This window comes from Anabrus simplex, chromosome 10 (genome assembly GCF_040414725.1).
Source record: "Anabrus simplex isolate iqAnaSimp1 chromosome 10, ASM4041472v1, whole genome shotgun sequence".
NCBI lineage: Eukaryota > Metazoa > Arthropoda > Insecta > Orthoptera > Tettigoniidae > Anabrus > Anabrus simplex.
Genome location: NC_090274.1, coordinates 22,534,158 through 22,561,442, shown reverse-complemented (window position 1 = coordinate 22,561,442; position 27,285 = coordinate 22,534,158). Strand labels below are relative to the sequence as shown.

General features: G+C 41.3%; 1 protein-coding gene across 1 annotated transcript in view; it reads right to left on the bottom strand.

Annotated features, from left to right (window-relative positions):
- Positions 1-27,285, bottom strand: part of LOC136881768 (uncharacterized) — a 234,386-nt gene that overhangs the window by 87,117 nt on the left and 119,984 nt on the right. Inside the window, exon 6 of the mRNA XM_068229499.1 lies at positions 9,818-9,840. Within this exon, the coding sequence (XP_068085600.1) occupies positions 9,818-9,840 (23 nt within the window). The remainder of the gene's footprint in view (positions 1-9,817; positions 9,841-27,285) is intronic.

Sequence of the window (27,285 nt, the reverse complement as noted above, 5' to 3'; positions counted from 1 at the left end):
AAACCTATCGAACACTATCTTGGGACTTAGTAAAAAAATTAACTGTTGAGTCCAGGGATTATGATAGTAGCTTGCCATCCAGGTGGTCCCTGTTTGATTCCTAGCTCTGTAACATTTTAATATCTTTTGTATTATTTGCTATGTATTTTCTACTGTCGTTCCCGTTTTGATCCATTTGTATCCGTAGAGACAATTGGATCAATAGTTGTATGTATGTATGTATGTATGTATGTATGTATGTATGTATGCATGCATGCATGTTGGGTATTCAGCCCAGAGGCTGATTGGATCCTCAACAGGTTCACCATTAGCTGTCATAGATGGCCTAGGTGAAGAGGCGTACTAGGGAAATGAGAAGTGATGCAGTTTCCCGTTGTTTTCCTCACTGATCCAGAAGTTGCTATTGCACATCTATCCGCCAAGCCCACTGAAATGCGTGCACCAACCGACCCTATGAGCAACATTTTCACACCATTCAGAGCAGGGACTGGCTGCATAAGGAACGACATTACTAGCATCGTTCATACCTCAGCCACTTTCATATTGTCAAAGCCAAGTGTAAGACTGAGACAGGTCAATGAAAGTAACAACTTTATTCTAGCCCATACCACAAGTGGTAGGTAAGGGTAAGGGTTATTCTGCCCGAAGGCAGGTCCGAACCTCCGCAGAGGTGTTCCTGAGCCGGAGTTTACGTGCGGTAGGGTGGCCAATTCCTTTCCGTTCCTCCATTCCCTTACCCCCCACCAACAGCGCGTGGCAACCCATCCAACTCCTGACCACGCCCAATGTTGCTTAACTTCGGAGATCTCACGGGATCCGGTGTTTCAACACGGCTACGGCCGTTGGCAGAAGTGGTAGTGCACTGTAAATATTACATCTTGCCAGGAAGGGCAATACTTTAATGTGAATTAATATTTTAATCTATACCATTAATACATTTTTTTATTTTTTAAGATTTGCTTTTACATCGCCTCGACACAGATAATTTTTATGGTGACGATGGGATGGGAAACGGCCGCTTCCGTACAACTCCTAGCCCTTTCCTATCCCGTCATCACCTTAAGACCTTTCAGGCATACAGGCTGCCTCCATCTCAATTTCGATGTTCCATTTTACTCTTAACAGTCGACCGAGTAAACTGGATCTTTACTAGGCAATTTATGACCGAGTTTTAATTAGTTTTGGCGGGTGAACAGCAGATGTGTCACCAGAAATCTTTTTTTTTTCTCGTCTACCACTTTTCCCTCACTCGTATGGGGTCGCACGTGCGAACTGTGTAGCACATGTGGAATTGGCCCTGTTTCACGGCCGGATGACCTTCCTGACGCCAACCCTATGGAGAGATGTAATCACTATTGCGTATTTCCTGTCGTCGGCAGTGTGTGAATATGACGAGGAAAGTGTTGGGACAGACACAAATACCCAGTCCCCGAGCCAGAAGAATTAATCGAACGCGATTAAAAATCTCAGACTCGGCCGAGATTCGAACACGGTGCCCTCTGAACTGGAGGTCTCGACGCTGACGGGTTTGAGTCTGCGCTCTTTTGTGATCCAAAGAGGGGGCTGAAAAATCATTAATTTCATTTACCGTATTTGTTCGAGTATAAGACGCACTCAAAAAATTAAAGGAAATTAAAACCTTATAAATGCAAATAATGATAAGAATAGTCCGTTGACCTTAAGAAGCCGTTTAATTCACTCCATTCACCGTCATCAGAAATTGCTTGGTTTATTTTACCCTTTAATGAATGAATGAATGAATGAATGAATGAATGAATGAATGAATGAATGAATTAAACTATCGTTGAATAAGATCCAGTCAAATTTTAATGTCTATTTTGCAAATAACAATTTGAATATTCCGACAAATAGGCTACTGCATCCGCCTTTGTGCTGTAGTGGTTAGTGTGATTAGCTGCCACCCCGGAGGTCCGGGTTCGATTTCCGGCTCTGCCACGAAATTTTAAAAGTGGTGCGAGGACTGGAACGGGGTCCACCAAGCCTCGGGAGATCGACTGAGTAGACCGGAGTTCGATTCCTACCTCAGCCATTCTCGAAGGGGTTTTCCGTGGTTTCCCCCACTTCTCCTCCAGGCAAATGCCGAGATGGTGCATAACTTAAGGCGACGGCCTTCCCTCTTCCTTGTCTATCCCTTCCTGTCTTCCCATCCTCCCGCAAGGCCCCTGTTCAGCATAGCAGGTGAGGCTGCCTGGGCGAGGTACTGGTCCTGCATCGACGACCAAATGTCTCACGCTCCAGGACACTGCCCTTGAGGCGTTGGAGGTGGGATCCTTGGCTGAGTCCGAGAGGAAAACCAACCCTGAAAGGTAAAAGGATTAAGAAAGAAAGAAATACGCTACGGCTTGATCTAAGTTCTTATTATTCATCCTCCTCCTAATCTTCCTTGGTCCCTTGTTTCCTCCCCACCTCGATACTATTTAAGTCGACAGTTCTAGGGTTCTACTTTCTTTCAGACTTTTCAACGGCAAGTTTACTTTCGTTCATGGTGGCTCAAATTCTAGGCCATATAATATTCAATCCATTAAATCCTTTTAAATTTAGAGACTTGTTTTAAAATCTTGTGATGGGCGATGTTAATGGAAATTATAGAACTTTTCCAGATACTACTCCAAATATAAATATACACATGCATAAACAAGTGAGAGAACGACAGAAATCTGTATAAAAAGGGTGGCCTGTTGAGATGCGTTCTAAATAAAACAAATGGTGGTGGCATGCCTCCTTCTTCAGTCAGGGATTGGAGGAACCTAAACAAGCAGAACGGAGAGGATGTGGTAAGGACAAAAAGAGAAGAAGGGGAGAGGGAGATGTGGATGAGAGCTTCTAGTGTACCATGTTGTAATTAGGAATCTGTTCCACTGGAATAAAAAATTACAACTCGTCAGAAAGTAAACTAAACAGAGTGATCCGTAAAGTCCCCTCCCACACTCTTTAATTTCCTTTAAAAAAGTAATTATGTTCCTTTTGCTCTTTTTATATAATTAAACTAATATGCTAGTACAACTTTCAGGAGAATTGAAGAAATTTAAAGAAGCAAGTATTACATTACTATTTTTCTGCTGAATGGAGCCTAATAACATTGAGCAAGCGAACCGTTTCGACACTCAGAACGTTCAACATGACATTTATTTGCGTTCGTATCACGTGAAAAGCTTTACGTTCCACGAAGACTTTACCGGACTTCTTTAGCTGGTCCTTTATAGAAAATTCCGTCAGAAAGAAAGTGATAGGGTCGCCGAAGAAGAGGTATCTGGACTTGCCGATAACCGTAGCAGGAGGAGAATTGACAGCATAGCCTACAAGGAATCAGAGGTCGTGGGATATGTAATAGAGCCCACAGCTCGTTTTGAAATCTCCACAGACCAGCCAGAAGACGCTGACAGGGAAAAGAAGCTTCTCTATGAACCAACCCTAATTTATTATAAAGATGCATTTGGATGGACGGACATTAAAGTCATAGGATTAATGATAAGAGATCGAGGGACTATTCCTAGATTCATTGTCAATATTTAGCAGCAGTTTAATTTAGAGGTTCCGCAACTACAAACTATGTCTTTGTTAGCTTTACGAGGTTCCATTTCATGACTGAGAAATCATTGTTACGCGTTATAACTTACAGTTTAAAGACATTATGAGAATAACGTATTTAACAAAATTATTGTAAACCAAAATTATAATTACATTTGTCCAATGTGGCAACCTTCAACTGAGGGAAGTTTTGTAAATAAATGATAGCTTGTTTAATTAATTTATTATTATTATTCGCTGGGGTCATCGAGAACCACGTTAAGTCTTGTTACATCTGGCAGTGAACTTTGCTTTCTTTTGAACTTACAATTCCCTTTCTTTTTAATTTCTTTTTAAGCGGGCCTGCTTGCATTCCTCTGTCCAAGGGACACCGTGTCTTCTTTTCGGTTGTCTGCCCGTTTGATCTGTAGCACTTGAAAGTCTTATTTGGTGTTTCTAATCCAGGACATCGTGGTTTTAGATGTTGATTCAAATAGGTGAAAGATCTGTTTGGTCGACCTCTTCCCGCTGCATTCGTTTGAGGTGACCGTTAACTAGTGCCCGTCTTTTGCGTATCGTGTCTGTAATTTTCCCTTTATAAAAAAAAATAAACTTCCTGGCTGGATCTGTTTTGGTGCATGCCATTCTTGTAGTTGGTTGCCATGATTCCTCTAAATTATTCTGCGCTGGTTTTTCCCCAGTTCTTGCAGGAGTCCTTCGTTGGCATTTTGGGATAGGGTTTCGGCTGCATACATAACTACTGGCTTCTTGGGATATTCATTTCTTTTTTGTTGCAAATCGGACGTGGTGTTAGGCAGGCTACTTCAAGTTTGCGTATTCGTTCCCTAAGTGCTTCCTTGTCCAGTCAATTTTTCTATTATTATTATTTGTTCATGCCTGCCTAATAAGTACCACGTTATTCCAGCTGCCTTCTGTGGGCTTTGATCTTTGTCCTGTTCTCCTTCATTCGTTGCCGGTATTGCTGTTTTATTTCCTCCGCCCACGTCTTTTCCGTCTTCAACTTTGGTCTTTCTTGACATCTCTGGTGGTCTTGCAGTTTCCTACTGAGCGGATTGCATTCTTGTCATATTTTCATAAGTGATACCCGTCTCCTGTACATCCCTTTCCACCTCTTTGAACTAAGTTGGGTGGGTCTTCTGATCTTTAAAATAGGTAATAATGTTAATGTAATAGGGATGTATAGAACTAGCACCGATAGAGCGCACTGCTGTTGTACCGGGTAAGCGCAATGCGCTTTTCATTTGTCTCCTGTGTACTCATGCCGCTATAATATCTACGAATTTAAGTCGCTTAAATTGTTATTTTCGTGACTATGCCGAGCTATTGCAGTGTTCCTCTTTGAAAAAAAATCAGGGAAGCCCATTTTGTTTCACTACTTTTCACAAAATAAAGGAATGAGGAAGATATGGTTACATGCTATTAGAAGGAAACATTTCGGTGAGAAGAATCTGACCGAAAATATTAAAGTGTGTTCCCATTATTTTCAACCCGGTGACTTCACGAAAACTTTGTTGGGTAAGTGCGATTTACGAAGGGAAATGATTCCTATTTTCTACCTATAAACTGATTAGCATTTTGATAACCACCGGATTTATGCGTTTGTATTTAAAGGTGAGAGAGCAAGATTAAAACCGGGCGCTGTTCCATCGCTGTTTCCGTGTTCCACGAACTGAAGAAAATCAAGGAAGAGGCCATACACCAGAAAATTGCCGGATTACCACGATAAGCCAATATCGGAATATGCAGAAATCACCTTCTTTGATGTATGGGAAGAAATCGTGAATATACCCGAAGAAGTAAATGTTACATTTGTGACACCCATGTTCAAAGACATCAGCATTCAAAAAAATACTACAAGTAATTTGGTTGTTGAGCAAACAATGCGTAATCCTGATGCCATATTGCTTTATACAGGGTTTGTAGACGTCCAACATTGTAATTTGGTGTTTGCTGTTCTGGGAGAAATAGATACAGTTTACTGTACAGATATTCCCTCTTGAACCCAGACTATGTTTCTTCTTGACACTTATGACCAAGGACCAACAAATCTGACAAAGAACTAGGCCTTAACTTCGGAATCCATAAAACTACTGTTGGGAGAATATTTAATGTTTGGATTAATTTCATGTACTGCCAATTTAAAGAGTTGAACATTTGGCCTGATAGAGAAAATGTCCCTGAAAACAGCCCCCCTTGCTTTTAGACAGAAATACCCCTCGACTAGAGTTATAACTGGTTCAACTGAGATTATAATAGCGAAACTTGTTCCAAAGGCAAATATTCCACGTTCATAGGGCTAACTGGCGTCAACCGTTTGGTAGGGGTATGCTGTAAAGTTTATAAATTTTAGCTGCATGTTTCCGAACACAGAATAATACCAGTCTTGGGGAAGTGCTCTAATGCGTAGCTTACAGAAGCAATATGCTTACAACATGCCTTGGGGCCTGTTCCAGCAAAACGTTCACATTCCCCTCCTATAATGTCATCAGGTACTCCTAAAATAAGCTTCGCATTATAGGTCTTATGTTTTGTGTACTAGGATTTCACAGCACTGCATTTTAGAATTTCACCCGATTGAAATTAACCTTTTATAAACAAAACAAACTTATCACTGAAAAGTCTGTATCCAGTTTAACATAATGTTTTGTAGTTGGAAACGATTTTCTACGATTTTCTAAATAAGAAATAATCCATCAGATACAAATTTGTGATAATAATCTTCACCTTATGGCTGATGGTCAAATATTCAAAGGAACCGGCAATGGGAAACTCAAGAATATTCAGATGCCTTTGGTGGTGGACAAAGGCTGTATCTGCAGTTTCATGTAAGCCATCAATCTTTAAAAAATACATGAATCGAAATCTATAAGCAAGGGGAGCAGGTGCGTGTTTAAGTATCTATTTATGATTTGTTTTGTGGAGGTACATTTATATATTTATCAATGTACAATACTCAAGTAATAGTAATCTTTAGGAAAAGGCATGCTGACTCCTACTCATTATTTGGATAATAAAGCGTGTTAGTATTTTCTAATTACCGCTGTACTAATTCTTCCTTCACAGGGCGAGTTGGCCGTGCGCGTAGAGGCGCGCGGCTGTGAGCTTGCATCCGGGAGATAGTAGGTTCGAATCCCACTATCGGCAGCCCTGAAAATGGTTTTCCGTGGTTTCCCATTTTCACACCAGGCAAATGCTGGGGCTGTACCTTAATTAAGGCCACGGCCGCTTCCTTCCAACTCCTAGGCCTTTCCTATCCCATCGTCGCCATAAGACCTATCTGTGTCGGTGCGACGTCAAGCCCCTAGCAAAAAAAAAAAATTCTTCCTTCCTCCCGCTAGTTTTAGCGTTTCTGATCCGTACTTCATATTGCAGCTGTTTAAGGCTTAAACGCTGAAAATCGTCCGTAATATACTAGGGGATATACCTATACAATTAATTAACATAGTCCTGGAGTAAAATTAGAGAAGACACAATCGGTTTAGCTCAGAAAACTCGCTCACATTCTATACATTACTCGCAGCTAACTGGGAGAAACATAAGACGATCGCCTTGCGCTTACCCAGTAGTACACGAGCGCTATCTGGCGCGAACTTTCTCTGCCTACATCCCTATTGGCTTTACGTCCCACCAACTATTTTTTCGGAGACGCCGAGATGCCGGAATTTAGTCCCGCATGAGTTCTTTTACGTGGCAGTAAATTTACCAACAAGAGGCTGGGCTGACGTGTTTGAGCACCTTCAAATACCACCGGACTGAGCCAGGATCGAACCTGCGAAGTTGGGGTCAGAAGGCCAGCGCCTCAACCGTCTGAGCCACTCAGCCCGGCAGGATCGTCTGTTACACGAGTTCCACCATATTATGAGTGGAGAAAGAACCGTACGTGAAATTTATAGTGAAATGATTTCAGGTTTCCTTCTTTTTTTTAATTACTGATTTGCGTTATACTTTGCTACATCTTCAGACATTAACCAAAATGTTGTTGTGAACCCTCTGAAGATTTTGTCACGAGCCGTCACTGAGTAATTGGAGAATATTACTTCCGTATTCGACAAAACTAATTTGCAGTCATCTTCACTTTATATTGTTATTGCTGTGTCATCAGTAGGGATCGGAGGTTGAGGAAAAATCCTTTTCTTTTTCCTCGAGTGTCCGAAAACGAGGCCCAACATAATATTAATCCATCCATCACTTCTTAAACATATTTTCTCTAGTAAATACACATATTTGAAAAATATCTGAAATAAGGAAAAATGTTAAATGACAGTTGTGCCTGAAAAAACCAGGGCTATCAAATTATGTGCAAGATAAGCGAAATATTGAAAGGAGAGAATTTTGATGCGGGTGTTTGTGAAGAAGATCTCAGTGCTTGATATGGAGAGATGTTTCGATCATTTACGCATAACAACTTGGAGATGACTACTATGATAATACTGCAAAGCCAACTGACGTAAGGTTAACGAATTATAATCTCTGTAACCCTGTTACAGTTGACTGTAAACTGGCTTCTTGCCCCCTATCCTCGCGTTAAGATCACTCATAATTATTATGCTTGCCTGACCATGCGTACTTCTCATTCGTCTAATATCTGTCGCTAAATTCTCCAAAAATTCGTTCTGCGCAAATGGGGAGCTCAAAAGTGGATTATATATAAAAGCTATACATATTTCATTCCTCCAATTGACCCTATCTAATATTCTTATCCAGATTAATACATTAAACTCCGATTCAAAGAGCTGTATCCCATCTTGTAAGTTGTCTTTGATTACCACAAAAACTCCGTCCGTTGCCCTTCCTCTATTGGATCTCCTTGATCCATATTGACTCCATACAATACACCCTACTGCAGAATGCAACAGCACGAGAACACTAATATAATTTTGTAAAATAAGTGATAATAAGGGCACAAATGTTAAGAAAAAGGGAAATGAGAGGAATAATCTGGTGGTTGATGGTAGTGCATAAAAATAAAGCTTTACGAGAAAAAAATGACGGAAATAAATGTATTTTATGTCATTCAAATATGGAAGTGGCACATTTGATTAAGGACTGTAAAGAAACAAGAAATATTAAAAATACATAGAAAGGAAAGAGTTGGACAAAATCCTAAATGAACATGAACTGTACACACTTTCAAGTCTATTAAACAGAGAATGGAAGAAACCGGGAAAATGACAAAATTATTTAATATTATTAGAGGAATTTGGGGAAAAATGTAAAGAAAACAGAGATAATTACATGTAGTTATGGAAGAGGTATCCTGGACTGCACAACTTAGTTAAAATCCAGGAAATACCTCATAAGGATAAGGTCCTATACTTTCAAAGATATATTTAAGTAACTATTAAAGAATATGTCTGTGGTAGTAAACTATAATTGCATTTCGAAATTGAACAGAACCAGTGGCATGTGACAGCGATGGATGCGATGATCGGACGGTCTCTCCCCCGGGTTGGTGGCCATCCGTGACTGGGGGAGGGGGATGTCCGTTCTTTGTTTCCAATCGGTCGTGTGGAGTTAAATATATTTGATTTACCGTAATAAATAATTCTGCTTGCATGTGAGTGTAATGGTCGCGGCGGGCGGACCTTGTCCCCTTCACCGGTGGGCGGTTGTCCCTGACTTGGGGGCGGGGGTCTGTTCGCTATTTTTATATTTCTGTATGGGGTATGCAACATATACTAACATTATCTAATAACTGTTAACGAATTTGAATATCTTTGGATTTTTTATATTTTGTTTTCGGTTATTGGTTTGTTGGCTTGGAGTACGTTCAAATTTAACTACATGTAATGTTTTAGATTACAATAAACGAATACGTTCTCCCCAGTTGGTGGTTATCCGTGACTGGGAGAGAAGTGTATTCATTCATTCATTCATTCATTCATTCATTCATTCATTCATTCATTCAATACACCCTTCTAAGTCTTTATTGTAATCAGCCCATGCTTCTACAAGTCCAAAGATGTCCATTTCTTCCTGTAGCTCTTTAAAGTCTTCGTTACCTATTTTATTCCATATTCCTTCAGCATTAACACATGATACCTAGTTATATTTTTACTTCTATATTCTTCTAAACTCCCTGGCTTACTTCTAGTAATTCTACATATTTCCACTTCCATTATACTCCCCTCCGGAGAGCAAATAATGTCCTTCTCAGATAGTTCTTCTGTGATTTTTACTATACTACCTGAAACTATTCCCATCTTCTGAAAAAAAAAGTCTTTTAGACTCACTGACCTACGCCTGGAAGTATCCTCAGCTCCTCCACGCGGCGCCGCCGTTGACATCCGGCTCGCTTCGTTGTTCCTCTCACTGTCAGTTAACTCCACTGGAAGATCTGACGTAGACCGTTGAATCACCTGTCTAGGGTTATCAACACTAGCACCGCATGTAGGCTCTGGAATCTCTTGTGTCATCACTCCTACACCATGTACTTCCGCTGATAACCCAAACTGCTTACTTCGCTCTTTGAAAATATTACCCAGATCACTGACCGTCCACATTCTCGCCCAGGTATCTCCTATCACATGCAAGCGGTTTCCTCTTATAAATGCCCGAGGATTCGACATTCTTGCTTTTCGTAAATGGAATTGTAGAACTCTTTGCTCGCGGAGGCTTTTTCTGTCCATATCCTTTCTTATCATGAAGAAACAAACTTGATTCTAACAGGTCTTCTTCCCCTATTCTTTCCCATCTTATACTAATCATCTATATCCCTTTCAGTACAGTCAATGCCTAAATTCTCTCTAATTAGTTTTAAGACTAAATTCATCAATTCCATCGTAGACTCTCCTGCCGTTTCCTCCAGGCCGAAAATAATAATATTTATTCCCTTCTCCGCCTCCATTCTTCTGCTATCTTGTCATTGAAGTACCTGAAGTTGTTCTTCTAGCGCCTTTATCCTCTGATTTAGGATCGCATCTCTCCTGTTCAATCAATCAATCAATCAATCAATCAATCAATCAATCAATCAATCAATCAATCAATCAATCAATCAATCAATCAATCAATCAATCAATCAATCAATCAATCAATACCGATCTGCATTTAGGGCAGTCGCCCAGGTGGCAGATTCCCTATCTGTTGCTTTCCTAGCCTTTTCCTAAATGATTTCAAAGAAATTGGAAATTTATTGAACATCTCCCTTGGTAAGTTATTCCAATCCCTAACTCCCCTTCCTATAAATGAATATTTGCCCAAGTTTGTCCTCTTGAATTCCAACTTTATCTTCATATTGTGATCTTTCCTACTTTTATAAACGCCATTCAAACTTATTCTTCTACTAATGTCATTCCACGCCATCTCTCTGCTGACAGCTCGGAACATATCACTTAGTCGAGGAGCTCTTCTTCTTTCTCTCAATTCTTCCCATTTATGTGATTACCCCAATGAAGATCTTTCCTTATATTAACACCTAGATACTTACAATGATCCCCAAAAGGAACTTTCACCCCATCAACGCAGTAATTAAAACTGAGAGGACTTTTCCTATTTGTGAAACTCACAACCTGACTTTTAACCCCGTTTATCAACATATCATTGCCTGCTGTCCATCTCACAACATTTTCGAGGTCACGCTGCAGTTGCTCACAATCTTGTAACTTATTTATCACTCTATAGAGAATAACATCATCCGCAAAAAGCCTTACCTCCGATTCCACTCCTTTACTCATATCATTTATATATATAAGAAAACATAAAGGTCCGATAATACTGCCTTGAGGAATTCCCCTCTTAATTATTACTTCTTTGGTTATGATGTCCTTCATATCGTTAATTTATTGATACTGCACCTCGAACATTTCTTTGGTCTGGTCAGCCTGAGAAGCACCGCGCACAACCTCCTTGATTTTCTCCATGTCCTCCCATGTTAATGGGCCTGGGTTCATCTCGACACCTCCGATGACTAATAGCGTAGTTACTAAAGCTGCCGCCATCAATAGTTCTAATTTGCACTCCGTCTTGATCCACTTGGCCCGGCTGTGCCTACGCCCTACCACACTCCTATACTGCTGCACTTTACCTGCCCTTCCGCATCGTTACCACGCACGTCTGCTCACTAGCTCGGCTCAGCACATTCCAGTTATACTAATTTCAATTTCTTTCTCCAGGATGTCCATTGCGGGTGCGCTGAATTCATTCTAGGTGGAAACAATATTTCATTCTAAATTCTGCAAGTACTTTTTTGAACAAACACGGAATTCCTTTTCTTAATCATGCTAATCTAAAACTATATAATGTCTGAAATAAGTCACTCATTCTTGCACTGTATCACCTGAATTTTGGATTTTTAAATATTACGTTCCTTCATTGAATATGAGCATAACAAAAGTTTCATCGTGGATCTACACTGACTTTCTCTCGAAATTCATTCAGTGTTGCGTATAGGTATTCACTGAACATCACTGGAGACAATTATTGTACAGATGGCCGTAGGAATCCAGCTATCCACAGTTTGTCAATTCCTCGCAGTTCAAGAATGTATACAATTAAATATTTCTTTGCTGGCCAGTTTCTTGAGTGTTTGAGGTTGCGCTGTTAAAGAAGTGTGGTTTAAAGTGTACGGGAAGACCATGAGTCCTAACTTCACCCCCACGAATAAAGGCTAGTAATAATAATATATTACTAAATATATTGGCCTATGCTGACGACTTGGTCTTAATGGCAGACTGTGCCGAAAGCCTGCAGTCTAATATCTTGGAACTTGAAAATAGGTGCAATGAGTATGGTATGAAAATTAGCCTCTCGAAGACTACATTGATGTCAGTAGGTAAGAAATTCAACAGAATCGAATGTCAGATTGGTGATACAAAGCTAGAACAGGTCGATAATTTCAAGTATTTAGGTTTTGTGTTCTCCCAGGATGGTAATATAGTAAGTGAGATTGAATCAAGGTGTAGTAAAGCTAATGCGGTGAGCTCGCAGTTGCGATCAGCAGTATTCTGTAAGAAGGAAGTCAGCTCCTAGACGAAACTATCTTTACATCGGTCTGTTTTCAGACCAACTTTGCTTTACGGGACCGAAAGCTGGGTGGACTCAGGATATCTTATTCACAAGTTAGAAGTAACAGACATGAAAGTAGCGAGAACAATGGAAGGAGGGTACTCGGAATGAGGAGATAAAGGCTAATTTAGGAATGAACTCGATGGGTGAAGCTGTGCGCATAAACCGGCTTCGGTGGTGGGGTCATGTGAGGCGAATGGAGGAGGATAGGTTACCTAGGAGAATAATGGACTCTTTTATGGAGGGTAAGAGAAGTAGAGGGAGACCAAGACGACGATGGTTAGACTCGGTTTCTAACGATTTAAAGATAAGAGATATAGAACTAAATGAGGCCACAACACTAGTTGCAAATCGAGGATTGTGGCGACGTTTAGTAAATTCTCAGAGGCTTGCAGACTGAACGCTGAAAGGCATAACAGTCTATAATGTAATGTAATGTAATGTAATGTAATGTATGTATGTACTAAATCTTTCCCTGAATGAAGCGCGAGTCAGTGTCAGTGGTGGTTGATTACAGGAAGGGTGCCGAAGTTACACCAAGCATTGAACTCTTCTCAGCCTTACTATATTAAGCTTTTTTATTATCACTGTGCTATCATTAAAGCAGAATTCCCCTCTTGGCTCTAGATCGACGCTAAGATAGCGCGTTAATGAATTAAACCCAACAATATGAGGGGGATGGAGGCTCCATTTCAAGTTTTTCTTTTTATACACCGCTCATAATATCCTCCCCTCTGCCAAACACACCTCCTCCATCAACACCCACACAGGCTCATAAATTGTAACTGCAAGCCGGCAAAGTAATACTCATGCTTATAACCAATATGGGGGAAGAGGAGATGTGTAGTGTGTTCAGGCGTGAGAGAAAAGGCCGACGTCAGAATAGAATGCTAGTGGCTTTACGTCGCACCAAACAGGTAGGTCTTATGGCGACGATGGGATAGGAAAGGCCTAGGAATTGGAAGGAAACGGCCGTGGCCTTAATTAAGGTAGAGCCCCCAACATTTTCCTGGTTTGAAAATTGGAAACCACGGAAAACCACCTTCAGGGCTGCCGACAGTGGGATTCGAACCCAGTATCTCCCAGATGTCAGCTCACAGCCGCTCGGCCGACTCGCGCGAAAGGTTGACGTCAGATGCACCCACTACTCAGGTTGCGTCACTGACTTACAAGGTGAGTCTGTAACCAAGGTGGCCATATTGTTACGGCGAAGGAGTGTCTTATTTCTATACGATACGTCTTGTATTACATGTAAGTTGTATTGTTGCTTACGTTTGTGAAACCGTTTTCAATGAATGGAATCAATTCATGAATGAATACATGAATTGTGAGTGAATGATTTCATGATTGAACTGTGTTCGTGAATGAATGAACTGAATTTAATGAATGAGTGAATGAAGAAATGAATGATTTCATGATTGAATTGTGTTCATGCATAAATCATCATCATCATCATCTGTTTACCCTCCAGGTTCGGTTTTTCCCTCGGACTGAGCGAGGGATCCCACCTCTACCGCCTCAAGGGCAGTGTCCTGGAGCTTCAGACTCTTGGTCGGGGGATACAACTGGGGAGTATGACCAGTACCTCGCCCAGGCGGCCTCACCTGCTATGCTGAACAGGGGCCTTGTGGAGGGATGGGAAGACTAGAAGGGATAGACAAGGAAGAGGGAAGGAAGCGGCCGTGGCCTTAAGTCAGGTACCATCCCGGCATTCGCCTGGAGGAGAAGTGGGAAACCACGGAAAACCACTTCGAGGATGGCTGAGGTGGGAATCGAACCCACCTCTACTCAGTTGACCTCCCGAGGCTGAGTGGACCCCGTTCCAGCCCTCGTACCACTTTTTAAAATTTCGTGGCAGAGCCGGGAATCGAACCCGGGCCTCCGGGGGTGGCAGCTAATCACGCTAACCACTACACCACAGAGGCGGACTCATGCATAAATACATGAATAAAAACTCTTCTCACTCAGTCGCGGTCACCCACCTGGGGAGAGGGCATTCATGATTGAGTTCTAGCCTTTCAGGCAAGCAACTCAGTGCTGAAAACATGCTACGGCTATGAATTTTAGGTAAGTAAAATATAATGAAGTATATCAATATATTATTTATTACATCAGTTTCAGACCAACTTTGCTTTACGGGAGCGAAAGCTGGGTGGACTCAGGATATCTTATTCATAACTTAGAAGTAACAGACATGAAAGTAGCAAGAATGATTCCTGGTACAAACAAGTGGGAACAATGGCAGGACGGTACTCGGAATGAGGAGATAAAGGCTAATTTAGGAATGAACTCGATGGATGAAGATGTACGCATAAACCGGCTTCGGTGGTGGGGTCATGTGAGGCGAATGGAGAAGGATAGGTTACTAGGAGAATAATGGACTCTACTAAGGAGGGTAAGAGAAGTAGAGATAGACCAAGACGACGATGGTTAGACTCGGTTTCTAACGATTTAAAGATACGAGGTATAGAACTAAATGAGGCCACAACACTAGCTGCAAATCGAGGATTGTGGTGACGTTTAGTAAATTCACAGAGGCTTGCAGACTGAACGCTGAAAGGCATAACAGTCTATAATGATAATGTATGTATGTATGTATTCCTGAAAAGTACAATCCTTTTCTTAGTCATCGTTATCCGGTCGATTAGATTAGCAGTTTGCCGTTTTCTACCGCTACGAGCCCCTTAGCCCTTCAACTTTAGGCACAAATGAGGAAATTACTTAATTTTACGCTGTTCGTAGCATGGGGTCTCTACTTTGTCTGGTGACGGGAAACTTGTGACGTGACCTCCTTCTGTTATTTATAGCAGGGAATGAACGACCTTCCGTTAGGATCTCGTAAGTGAATGACATTAATGGAACCCAGTGCACAACTGTGCGGACTGCAGCACTCTTAAGGCGAAGGCATCTAGTGAACTACGTCCAGGATGACTTTTTACCTCTCGTGTGAGGAAATATATCCTAACTGCCGTTCTCCAATATCTGTGCTTGGCCAGGTAGGGCCTCTAATAGAGGGTGATGGCGGAAGAGGAGGGCGCTAGCCGTCGGGGAAATCAGCGTCGAAGCGAGCTCAGTGCGATCAGCTTGCGTTGTTCTGGTGATGGGTCCCAGTGGGCTTGCGTCTCTACCAATAACACGAGACAATTAGGATACAGCCCGGCCAAGAATGGAAGTTTTCACCCACTGGAGTGCAGCACCCGCAGACCTTTTTCGCAGCCATTTCAAATCCATGACTTCACTGTGCTGTTTTTAATCTTCTATGGAAAATCCACAGCCTGTTTGCAGTTTCAACCACGCCCGGAATGGAATGAATGAAGCCCGATCTAGCGGCGAGGATAGGAACTGAGCCGGCTGCCGAAGCCTGTCGCACTCCTCTGGGGGGCGATGATTAACCACTGACAGATGAAATGATATTGAACAGTGCTGCTGGATTGAAAGATGACAGGCAAAATCGGTGTGCCCGGAGAAAAACCTGTCCCGCCTCTGCATTGTCCAGCACAAATCTCACATAGCTGACCGGGATTTGAACCACGGAACCCAACGGTGAGAGGCCGGCACGCTGCCGCCTGAGACACGCAGGTTCTTTGATCTTCTGTATCTGACTGAATTTCTCAAATGTTTTTTACTTGCTCGTGCTTTTCCCTCTCAGCCACGATCCTACCATCCTTTCTTGATACCCATAAAAACTGAGGCGTCTTTTGGTCGCTACGAGCACACAGTTGCATTTTTCAGTCAAAAGCGCATAAAGATAACGACGAAAACACTTTGTAAACCCACCAAGGAAAGCGTGAAAAGTGCACTATATTTATTGCGGTTACATATTCTGTACGTTAGCTGGTTAGAGTATAGCGTTAGCAGTAGATGTGGTTAAAAAAGTTGTGCGTTAACCAAAAGTAACACGGGACAGTTACGAAACAGCCCGGCTAAATAATGACAACGCAAATATAATTGACTATGTTTTTCTAATCTTCCATACCCGTTGGAATTTTTGGTTTGGCTTGGTCTTAGTTTGTACTTGCTTGTTCTGTGTCTCAGTTTACAAGCAAATTTAATCGACTGGCCGTCTTTAAAAACCCTAACCGGCTGATTGTTTTTCTATCTACCTCGCACCGACACAGAAAAGTTTTTTTTTGCTTTACGTCGCACTGACACAGATAGGTCTTATGGCGACGATGGGATAGGAAAGACCTAGGAGTTGGAAGGAAGCAGCCGTGGCCTTAATTAAGGTACAGCACCAGCGTTTGCCTGGTGTGAAAATGGGAAACCACGGAAAACCATCTTCAGGGCTGTCGACAGTGGGATTCGAGCCCACTATCTCCCGGATGCAAGCTCACAGCCGCGCGGTCCTAACCGCACGGCCAACTCGCCCGGTCAGAAAGGTCTTATGGCGACGATGGGGTAAGAAAGGGCTTCTAGCAGTGGGATGAAAGCGGTCGTGGCCTTAATTGAAGTACAGGCCCCAGCATTTTTCTCGTGCGAAAATGGGAAACTACGGAAAACCATCTTCAGGGATGCCGACAGTGGGGGTTCCTACCCGCTATCTCCCGAAAGTAAACATAAAAACCATGAAAAACAATGCACATGAAAAAGAAAAAGATTAAGTGAACTCTGGATCGGTATAAGATGAAATATAAATTGATGATGGGGGTAGAAATTGTGAGTCACTTAAAAGAAAAACAGTACGTAATATTATGAATGGTAGTACGGCACACGCAATGATAGGTAAAGTCTCACAATGTTTATGAATAGTGGAGAACGGTCAAATGGGTAAGTTTTTACACTCTGTCAGGTACAAAGTCACAACACTATCGAACAACATATGAAGATCCATAAATATGTTGAAGTCGCAGACGAATAGATTTATAGAAGCAAACTGCCAGCTCCCGGTGATCAGCGCGGCACTTTCAAGGTCATGCGCATTGTTTTTCATGTTTTTTATGTTTTGAACGGCTGACGATGACCTGGACTAGGGTCGAAACCGGTCCCATTTTAAATTACTATTAAATAAGAATGTAATCACTACATTTCTTTCTCTTATGTATTGAATAGGTTGAACCTCTTTTTCAATTATTTAATTTTTAACGTTAATACTTTCAATACGGAACAATGAAATTTTTATCTTTAAATATTGTAACAACGTTAATGTCTTCAATGAATATCAATATACATCTGCACACACTGAACGTATAAGAACACTATGTATGATCCGTCTCACTGCTAATTCAAACCGTGAATGACTGGTAGTGAACTAGATGGAGTTATGAAGCAATCAAAAGGAATGCCCGAATTATTACGAACTAATCCGGAAACCAGTAGCACATCGTCAATGAATGAGATTTCACTAGTTACGAAATCAAAGGGAATGCCCGAATTATTACGAACTAATCCGGAAACCAGTAGCACATCGTCAATGAATGAGATTTCACTAGTTACGAAATTATGCACAGACACAGTCGATGTTATGTAATGCAGCTTATCAGTGCTGTAAGTGTGATTCAGATAGTCATGGTACTGACCGGCTGATCTCCACCACTCAGCTTATTTTTTCGAATATAGATTTTTAATTTATTTCTCCATTACTGAGAGGACTGCTAATTTAATATAATTTAATACTTTTTTTTTGCTAGTTGCTTTACGTCGCACTGACACAGATAGGTCTTATGGCGACGATGGGATAGGAAAGGGCTAGGAGTGGGAAGGAAGCGGCCGTGGCCTTAATTAAGGTACAGCCCCAGCATTTGCCTGGTGTGAAAATGGGAAACCACGGAAAACCATTTTCAGGGCTGCCGACAGTGGGGTTCGAACCTACTATCTCCCGAATACTGGATACTGACCGCACTTAAGCGACTGCAGCTATCGAGCTCGGTTTAATACTTTTTAGCCGAAATATGGACTATATTGATTTTAATGACGAAGAATATGGAACATATGTGCTAAACTACAAAATATGGAAAAATATGGAAAATGAATACTCCATTTTCCAACTCCACACGTCATGATTCGTGAAAATAATGCAAAATATAATTGATTTTAGCTTCATAAAGAGATATGCATTTACATATAAATCCGTTCCCTGGTCATAAAGAATAAGTAGAGGCTACTAAACCAAGACAGTAAAAGCGCGTTAGGTTCACTCGGGAGGACGTGGATTCGATTTCCCGTCAAGAAGTCGAAACATTTAAGAAGCGAGATTTTCACTTCTGGAGGTGTACATGGCTCTTAGATTCACTCAGCCTACACCAACATTCCTGTGGGCAAAGGAGGCCGGTCTAGCCACTCTACCCCACCACGTACGGCGGTTACGAATACTGGAAGCCTTTACATTCCACCCCTCCAAGGACATTTATGGCCTTGCTTTATAATAATAATAATAATAATAATAATAATAATAATAATAATAATAATAATAATAATAATAATAATAATAATAATCGGCTCCTCGTCAGTGTTTTAAAACACAATGGTGTTCTGGGAACTTGCTAATGGCTTTACGTCGCACCGACACAGATAGCTCTTATGGCGACGATGGGATAGGAAAGGCCTACGAGTTGAAAGGAAGCGGCCGTGGCCTTAAGGTACAGCCTCAGCATTTGCCTGGTGTGAAAATGGGAAACCAAGGAAAACCATCTTCAGGGCTGCCGACAGTGGGATTCGAACCTACTCTCTCCCGGATGCAAACTCACAGCCACGCGCCTCTAACCGCTCGGCCAACTCGCCCGGTGTTCTAGGAACTGCCATTAGATCTAGCAACAGGGGATTCTTAGATCTGAAACCATTTAAACGCCAACTGGAGCTTCGATGCAAGAACCTACACATTTGAACATAGAAAAATGGGGCGTATTAAAGTATTAAACACATTATTCCTTAATAATATGCCTTCATACTTAGAAATCATATAAACCTATGCCATTACATATAATTAATTATTAAAAATTGCGGTGTATCATGGTCACTGTTTTGCCGTTTCCCTGTTAATTTCCAAACACATGAATATTTTTCTACGATTCCATTTATTAATAATGTTATAGCTACACCATGTTCTAGAATTAGTGAAGCCGGGCTGAGTGGCTCAGACGGTTAAGGCGCTGGCCTTCTAACACCAACTTGGCAGATTCGATCCTGGCTCAGTCCGGTGGTATTTGAAGGTGCTCAAATACGACAGCCCCGTGTCGGTAGATTTACTGGCACGTAAAAGAACTCCTGCGGGACCAAATTCCGGCACCTCGGCGTCTCCGAAGACCTTAAAAAGTAGTTAGTGGGACGTAAAACAAATAACATTATTAGAATTAGTGAAGTACATGAAGTATACATCTTTTTTTCATGAAGTTATTTTCAAGTAGTCAATTTTTCATTAATGTTTATTTGAAAATATTTATTTTTAAACTTAACCAATGAAGGTAGCTCAATAATTCTACTATGTCTTCTTCTCTATGAAATATACATGTATGCAAAATTTCCTTTTTAAAATTTTCAGAGTTATCAGGGAAACGGTTCTGAAAAACAAACGTTACGGGAAACTAGCAACAAACTTACAGATAAAGGGCTTGCTTGGGGGACAGGACTTCACTTTCCTGGTCATAACTCCGGAAGTATTGGAGAGGTTAAAAAAGATTTTGCACTGTTATAAAGAGAAAAAAATTCAATTTTAAATTAAAAATAAATTGAAAAATAGCATTTTTGGTCGGTCAAAGGTGTCCCCCTCCCTCCTTAAACAGCTAGGATCCAGGTAATGTAGGGGCGGGCTCGCACGGCCATGAAGACTGCGGTCCGGTAAGAGCCTTAGCATACATGAATACGGAGGAGGCTGGCAATTCTCATGCACTACGGAGTCTCCATGAATATTGTGATTAATAATTGAAGATTGAGGCCTGGTCTTGATAATTACCGAGCTGGGTCTCCGGGAATTATTAAACAACATGTGTGGCCACCGGGCTACACCAACGAGTACACAATTAGAAGGAAAAGATGGATAATGTACAGACAGAATACGAAAACGAAACCGGGCAGCAAAATGTAAATAAATGTATATAAATAATCAGAACACGTCAATGGATAAGTTACAGAAATACATAAATAAATAAAGAACTGTAAATAACAAGAATAGGAATAAAAAGATAACCATATAACAAAAAGAAGGAAATGAAGAATGGAAAGAAAAGAAAGGGAAAAGGAGAAAATGAAGGAAAATATAAAAAGGAAAAGAAACTAAAGAAAGACAGAAACAATGAACAGAAAGGAAAGAATAAGTAGAATAAAACTAAGGAAAAAAACAAAGATTGAAAAAGAAACAAGTAAACAAACAAAAGAAGAAACATAGGGATTAAAGGGAGGAAACATCAAAGAAATCAATGATGAAATAAAAATAAAATAAAGGAATAAAAAACAAATGGGTCCATCTCTGTGGTGCAGTGGTTAGTGTGATTAGCTGCCACCCCCGGAGGCCCGGGTTTGACTCCCGGCTCTGCCATGAAATTTGAAAAATGGTACGAGGACTGGAAGGGGTTCCACTCAGCCTCGGGAGGTCAACTGAGTAGAGGGGTGTTCAATTCTCTCCAAGGCCATCCTCGAAGTGGTTTTCCACTTCTCCTCCAGACAAATACCGGGATGGTACCTAAATTAAGGCCACGGCCGCTTCCTTCCCTCGTCCTTGTCTAACCATTCCAATGTTCCCAGCAGTGGCGGTTCGTGCATGAAGGGCTTTGGGGCGCCGCCCCACCGCCTTATCAAAAACATAGTGGGGAGACCCAGCTTAACAAAGGGAAAAAATAGGTTAATATTCATTTGGTTGTTAAATATGCTACAATTGTTGTTGACAATTGCTGCACATATCCCAGTATTGGCATGCTTCCTGGCAATCAGAAGCAACAACATCAATAATGTCAGAATTATAATAATTTTAATATCTTAAATTAATATATTCAAAATTTGCCGCCTTTTTAACAATATGTCACTGTTTCCCTTATAAATTCCAAGTTTATAAGAATTTTCGTACTTTTCCTTTTTTAAAGTTTGTATCAAAACTCCAGCTACAAAATGAACCTCAATCATTAACATAGACTGTGATTTGGATTTTTTGTCGCGTTTTTATTCCGAGCACCAGAAAATACTAACAGCTTTCTAAATAAAAATGTTATATAAAATCGAATTTAAATCCTATTGATCTGAATGAGGTACAGATTGTAGTACAACATTATGCGAAGAAACTCTGAAAAAAATCATAATTATCCCTGAATAAGTAAGCGAGTTATGAAGGAAACCGTGATATATTGTTAATAAGGCGGGAAATTTTGAACATTTTATTTTAAAATGTAATAATTAGAATTTTGACATTATTGAAGTGGCTTCTGATTGCTCTTAAGCATATGTGCAGCATTTGTCAACAACGTTTGTAGCATATATAACAATCGAATGAATATTGGCCTATTTTCCCCGTGTTGAGCTAGGTCTCCCCCTTAACGTTAATTCACTCTGTAATTGATTACATAAAGATATGGGCAAATTTAACGAAGTCGAACTTATGGTGGTGTGCTGTTCAGTTAATCAATGATACCTTTATTATTTCGGCTGTAAACATTTTGCTTTTCTGTTTTCAAGAAAATGGCAACGGCTTTCAGACCGTGGCTGCTGTCCAGCACGCTCGATGTTTTCTCTTTAGTCGTGAGGCGTTCGGACTGTTGCTGCAGAGCCCTCAGTAGGTTCCTAGGGTTTAGGAAGGGTGCGGGGTGTGGGAGTGGGAGGTGCCTGGAAAGATGATATCGGCTTATCAGGGGAAGGAAGAGTGCAGGCGGGTGTAAGTGCTGAACGGCGGAGCCCTCAGCACATCGCCAACACTTTGCAAATGTACCTAGCCCCCCACCCCCAACTTCTTATATTAACTGTTGTTAGAGATTAATTCCAAAACATTTTACAAAACAATGAATTCCATTATAGTGACTATTTAAAAAACTCATTTCTATAAAGATTCAAAGTGTACCGGTAACCATAACGTGGCGGCACTATTTGTAGTGTGATAAAATTGTTAAATACGTTGTCATGCTTTGAAATTTGAGCAAGGAGAGAGAAATTCGGGAGTGCACTGTTTATTTGTTTTCATGAATGTTGTTATTATCACTTGCGATTGTGATCAGTGAAGCAGTGCAGTTCCATAATAGTCGGGATTGCATTAGCTGTTACCGTAGCCTATTTATGTGTGTGCATAAATGCCATTGTAGTGTTGTTAATTTATTAATTAATGATGCAATGCAAGCAGATTTCTATTCAGCCAGTACCATCGGATTATTATTATTATTATTATTATTATTATTATTATTATTATTATTATTATTATTATTATTATTATTATTCATCTAAAAGTATCGTGGTGCTGGTCAGTGAAAACTGGACCGATTGGAGAGGGGAAAGAGATGGCGGCACAGCCCTGCCAGAGTAAAATGTCACGAACCACCACTGGTGAACAGTCCCGACAAAGGCCCCTGTTCAGTATAGCAGGTGAGGCCGTCTGGGCGAGGTACTGGTTCTCCTCCCAGTTTCATCCTCCCGACCCAAAATCTCACGTTTCAGGACATTGCCCTTGAGGCGGTAGAGGTGGAATCCCTCTCTGATTCCGAGAGAAAAAAATCAACCCTGGAGGGTAAACGGTGAATGAAAGAAAGAAAGAAAGAAAGAAAGAAAGAAAGAAAGAAAGAAAGAAAGAAAAAGGAAGGAAAATGTAAATGAATACAAATAAGGGAAAGGAAGAAAAAGGATCAAAGTAGGAAAGAAACTAACAAAGTAACAAGCAAAAGGAGTGATAAGTAGAAAATAAAATAAATAAATGAAGATAAAACAAGGAAAGGTAAAAGGGAAAATTTGAGACTTTAGCATGAAAATGGGAAGTACCTTGAGTTAGGAGTGATCCCCAATATTCTTCTACCGCTAATCCCACACCTGTGGGATCCAGGTGCATGTTGTGTAGCACATGTGGATGTGACCCTGTTTTACGGCCGGTGCCCTTCCTGACGCCAATTCTATGTGGAAGGATGTATTCACTACTGGAGGTAGATTGTGTGGTGTGCTGTCTGAATATGAAGAGGAGAGTGTTGGAACAAACGATGGATCCAGTAGTATCAATTAAATGCAATTAAAATCCCCCACCCGGCCCTCTGTCAACCGGTGGCCTGGGTTTGATTCCCAATGCTTCACATAAAAGAAAAGGGAGACTGACTGTCCATATATTGTCAAAGCTACTTCCTCACCGGGAAGGAAATAACAGGTCTGGATGGGAACCAGTGTTCAGCAACCCAAATGGTTGATCTAGAAAAGTTTAATCAATATCCAAGAATATTCAAGACTATACGCTGGAAGGGGGAACAAGTTGAGAGTGAACAAGTGCTCTGAGATACTATGTACCATACTTTCGGCTCATGCCTCACCTTATTTCTTTTTAGAATGAGATTCTAAAATAGCACCAGTATTAAGAACCGCGTCATTAATTCAATGAGATAATATGCAAGTAGGTCATTCTTTGATAGCAGCTTATACAGCGTGCAGGAAAAGTACCGTCCAATAATTATTGGAGGGGTTACACAGAAGGGATCAGAATAATTAAAATGACGATATGAACTAAGCTTCTATCTCGCAATTTCCATCCTTTCTGGCAGATAAGGTAGCTAATGTACAAGGTAGCTTAAGAACACGAGATAACAAGGGCGGGCACGAAAAACTTTATTTTACAGGCAGATATAAGGATAAATGAGCCTCCGTGGCTAAGGCGGCAGAGCGCCGCCCTCTCACCGCTGGGTTTCGGTGTTCATATCCCGGTCACTCCATGTGAGATTTGTGCTGGGCAGGGCGGAGGCAGGACAAGTTTTTCTCGGGGTACTCTGGTTTTCCCTGTCATCTTTTATTCTAGCATCACTCCCTTATAATTTCATCCTTCAGTCATTAATCATTGCCCCAGAGGAGTGCGACAGGCTTCGGCAGCTGACACAATTCCTACCATCGCGACTAGATGTGGGTTTCAATCATTCCATTCCTGAGGCGGTCGAATGACTGGAAACAGGCTGTGGATTTTCATTTTAAAGTAACGATTAAAGCCCGCATGTTTAGTCAGTAATATGTTGGAATTCAAACTAATTTGTCTCGTAGGATGTGTAGGCTAGCCCGCTCTTCCGTACTGTAACGGGAGTAACATAACATTCAGGGGTTCTGATACGCCGAGCCCCGAATGTTTATGCAAATCTCGTAACAGGACTGCCGTCTGGGCTAGAATAGAATTGTTTTTCGCTTGAGTTAGTTCGTATTCTAACCTATTATTGCCTAAACATCCCGTCTCTAGGAAGGATACATAGTAATAGGGCACTAATACTTATACTATTCAACGTGTCTTCTCCAAGCACTGCGTCCATTGCTTGAAGCCACGTGATGACAGTCAAATAGATTACCACCCAGGCACTTCTTCTACGGCCCACAGAGATGGAAATAACTGGGTGCTGGGGGCGGGACGGTTCAGTGGGCTGTAACAATTCATGAGTGTGGCCTGGCATTGTCGTGCAGCAACATGACGTCTGTTAAGTCCAGGTCATTTCAACCAGTTTCTACCTCAAACGCTCCAGTGTGTCGCCCTAACCGGCAGTATTGCCTCGCCTTTCCCTGGTGAGGAAATCAACCATCTGGCCCAATCTCCCTACAGCACCAGTGATTTCAATCTCTTCGGACCACTGAAGAAGATCCTGGATGGTATCTCCGAGAAAACCTAGGTAGATCTCATCGAGCCAAACGTGATGTTGAAAAAATTATCAAGATATCTCGATCCGTTCAAGAAAGATAAACCCAACAAGATGATCATAGTACGTACGATGCTAACATAACGCTACCCTCACCGCCACCTTTTGACAAGCCTGGCTCGTCACACGTAGCCGCGGCGATTCGGTGATACGGAGCAAATAATGTGTTTCATTCGACTGATTCTGTGATTTTCCAATAAAGTTGTTACATTCGATACATGCGATTCATTTCACCACACTCAGCACGTAGACGTTGTCATGCATAAAACTTGCGGCTGTGTCGTATACAGAACCTACGCGTTTTTGAGGTAAATTTGTCTTATGGCTGGGGATCATCCAAAAATCTGTGTAAGGTGACGCGACAAAATGTGTGACGGAAGCGTAACCATAGCAACCGTGCAAGCAGATATGTAAGGTATGGATGGATGGCCAGACTATGTTACCTAGCAACCGTGCAGGCAGTGATTTAAGGTATGGATGGATGGCCAGACTATGTTACCTAGCAACCGTGCAGGCAGTGATTTAAGGTATGGATGGATGGCCAGACTATGTTACCTAGCAACCGTGCAGGCAGTGATTTAAGGTATGGATGGATTGCCAGACAATGATACCTAGCAACCGTGCAGGCAGTGATTTAAGGTATGGATGGATGGCCAGACAATGATACCTAGCAACCGTGCAGGCAGTGATTTAAGGTATGGATGGATGGCCAGACAATGATACCTAGCAACCGTGCAGGCAGTGATTTAAGGTATGGATGGATGGCCAGACTATGTTACCTAGCAACCGTGCAGGCAGTGATTTAAGGTATGGATGGATGGCCACACATTGTTGCCTAGCAACCGTGCAGGCTATGTCTTATGGCTGATTGTCATCTGAAATTTACAGTCGTTAAATGGATGGCCATGAACGAGAGACATAAGATATTTGTAATCATCTGATTATCGCAGATATATTTTTTTCTTTTTGAATCCGTGGAATACCCATGACCCATTTGTTGGACATTACTTTGTTTTTGGGAAAGGTCACCGACTGACATCTCGAGACAAAATCTGCATCTATGGATTTCAGTTGTTCAATAGGCAAGTAATGTAATGTTTGTATCCTACTATTTATGAGGCTTTATGCGAAGTTCATATGACATCAGTATAAACAGCGTACGAGACACGGCATGAGAGCAAATTATTTTTCAATGAAACCTTCGGAAAGAAAGAACGATTTAAAATTAAGCCTCCCTTCAGCGCACTGATCCACTGTGGACAAGAATCATGCTCACCCCCCCCCCCCCAGCACACTTCCTCATTTCATGAGGGAGGTAAAAATGGTTCACTTTTCTGAGCTCTGTATTTATTACGGCTCCCATAAAGGTCTCTGCTAAGGGCCATTTATTTTCGCGATCAGTTTTGGTATAAACCAGGCAGGCGGAGGCTGTATTGCCCTGCGGTGCTGCTGCAGCTCAAAGTTTGTCCCGTATACCTCCTACTCCTCACATCCCCCCCCCCCCCCATTACAGAAGTTCGCAGTAATAGCATTACTCTCCCACCCTCACTACCACCTCAGTCTTGAGTGGTGTGCGCATACACACACATATATAGCCCACCCATGTTTTATGAGATCAGCTTGCATTTTCGATAAAAATGTAAATTTACAGAATAATTAAACTTTTTTCATCTCTATCTCTCTCTCTCTCTCTTTCTCTCTCTTCCTCTGACGCGTCTCTCATCTCAACAAAAATATCGGCGAGCAGAAACAGCGTCAGCGGACCTTGCACAAACAGACCTACTCTCCTAATGAGAGCATCCAATCGTGCAGACGATCAAAGAAAACCGAAATACACCAATCAACAAAAAGAGAACATTCTAGCGATGTATATTAAAGTGTTAAGGAATACCGCTATTAACTGACAAAATATCCAGTCCGATTAAGTAAAATGAGATTAATAATAATAATAATAATAATAATAATAATA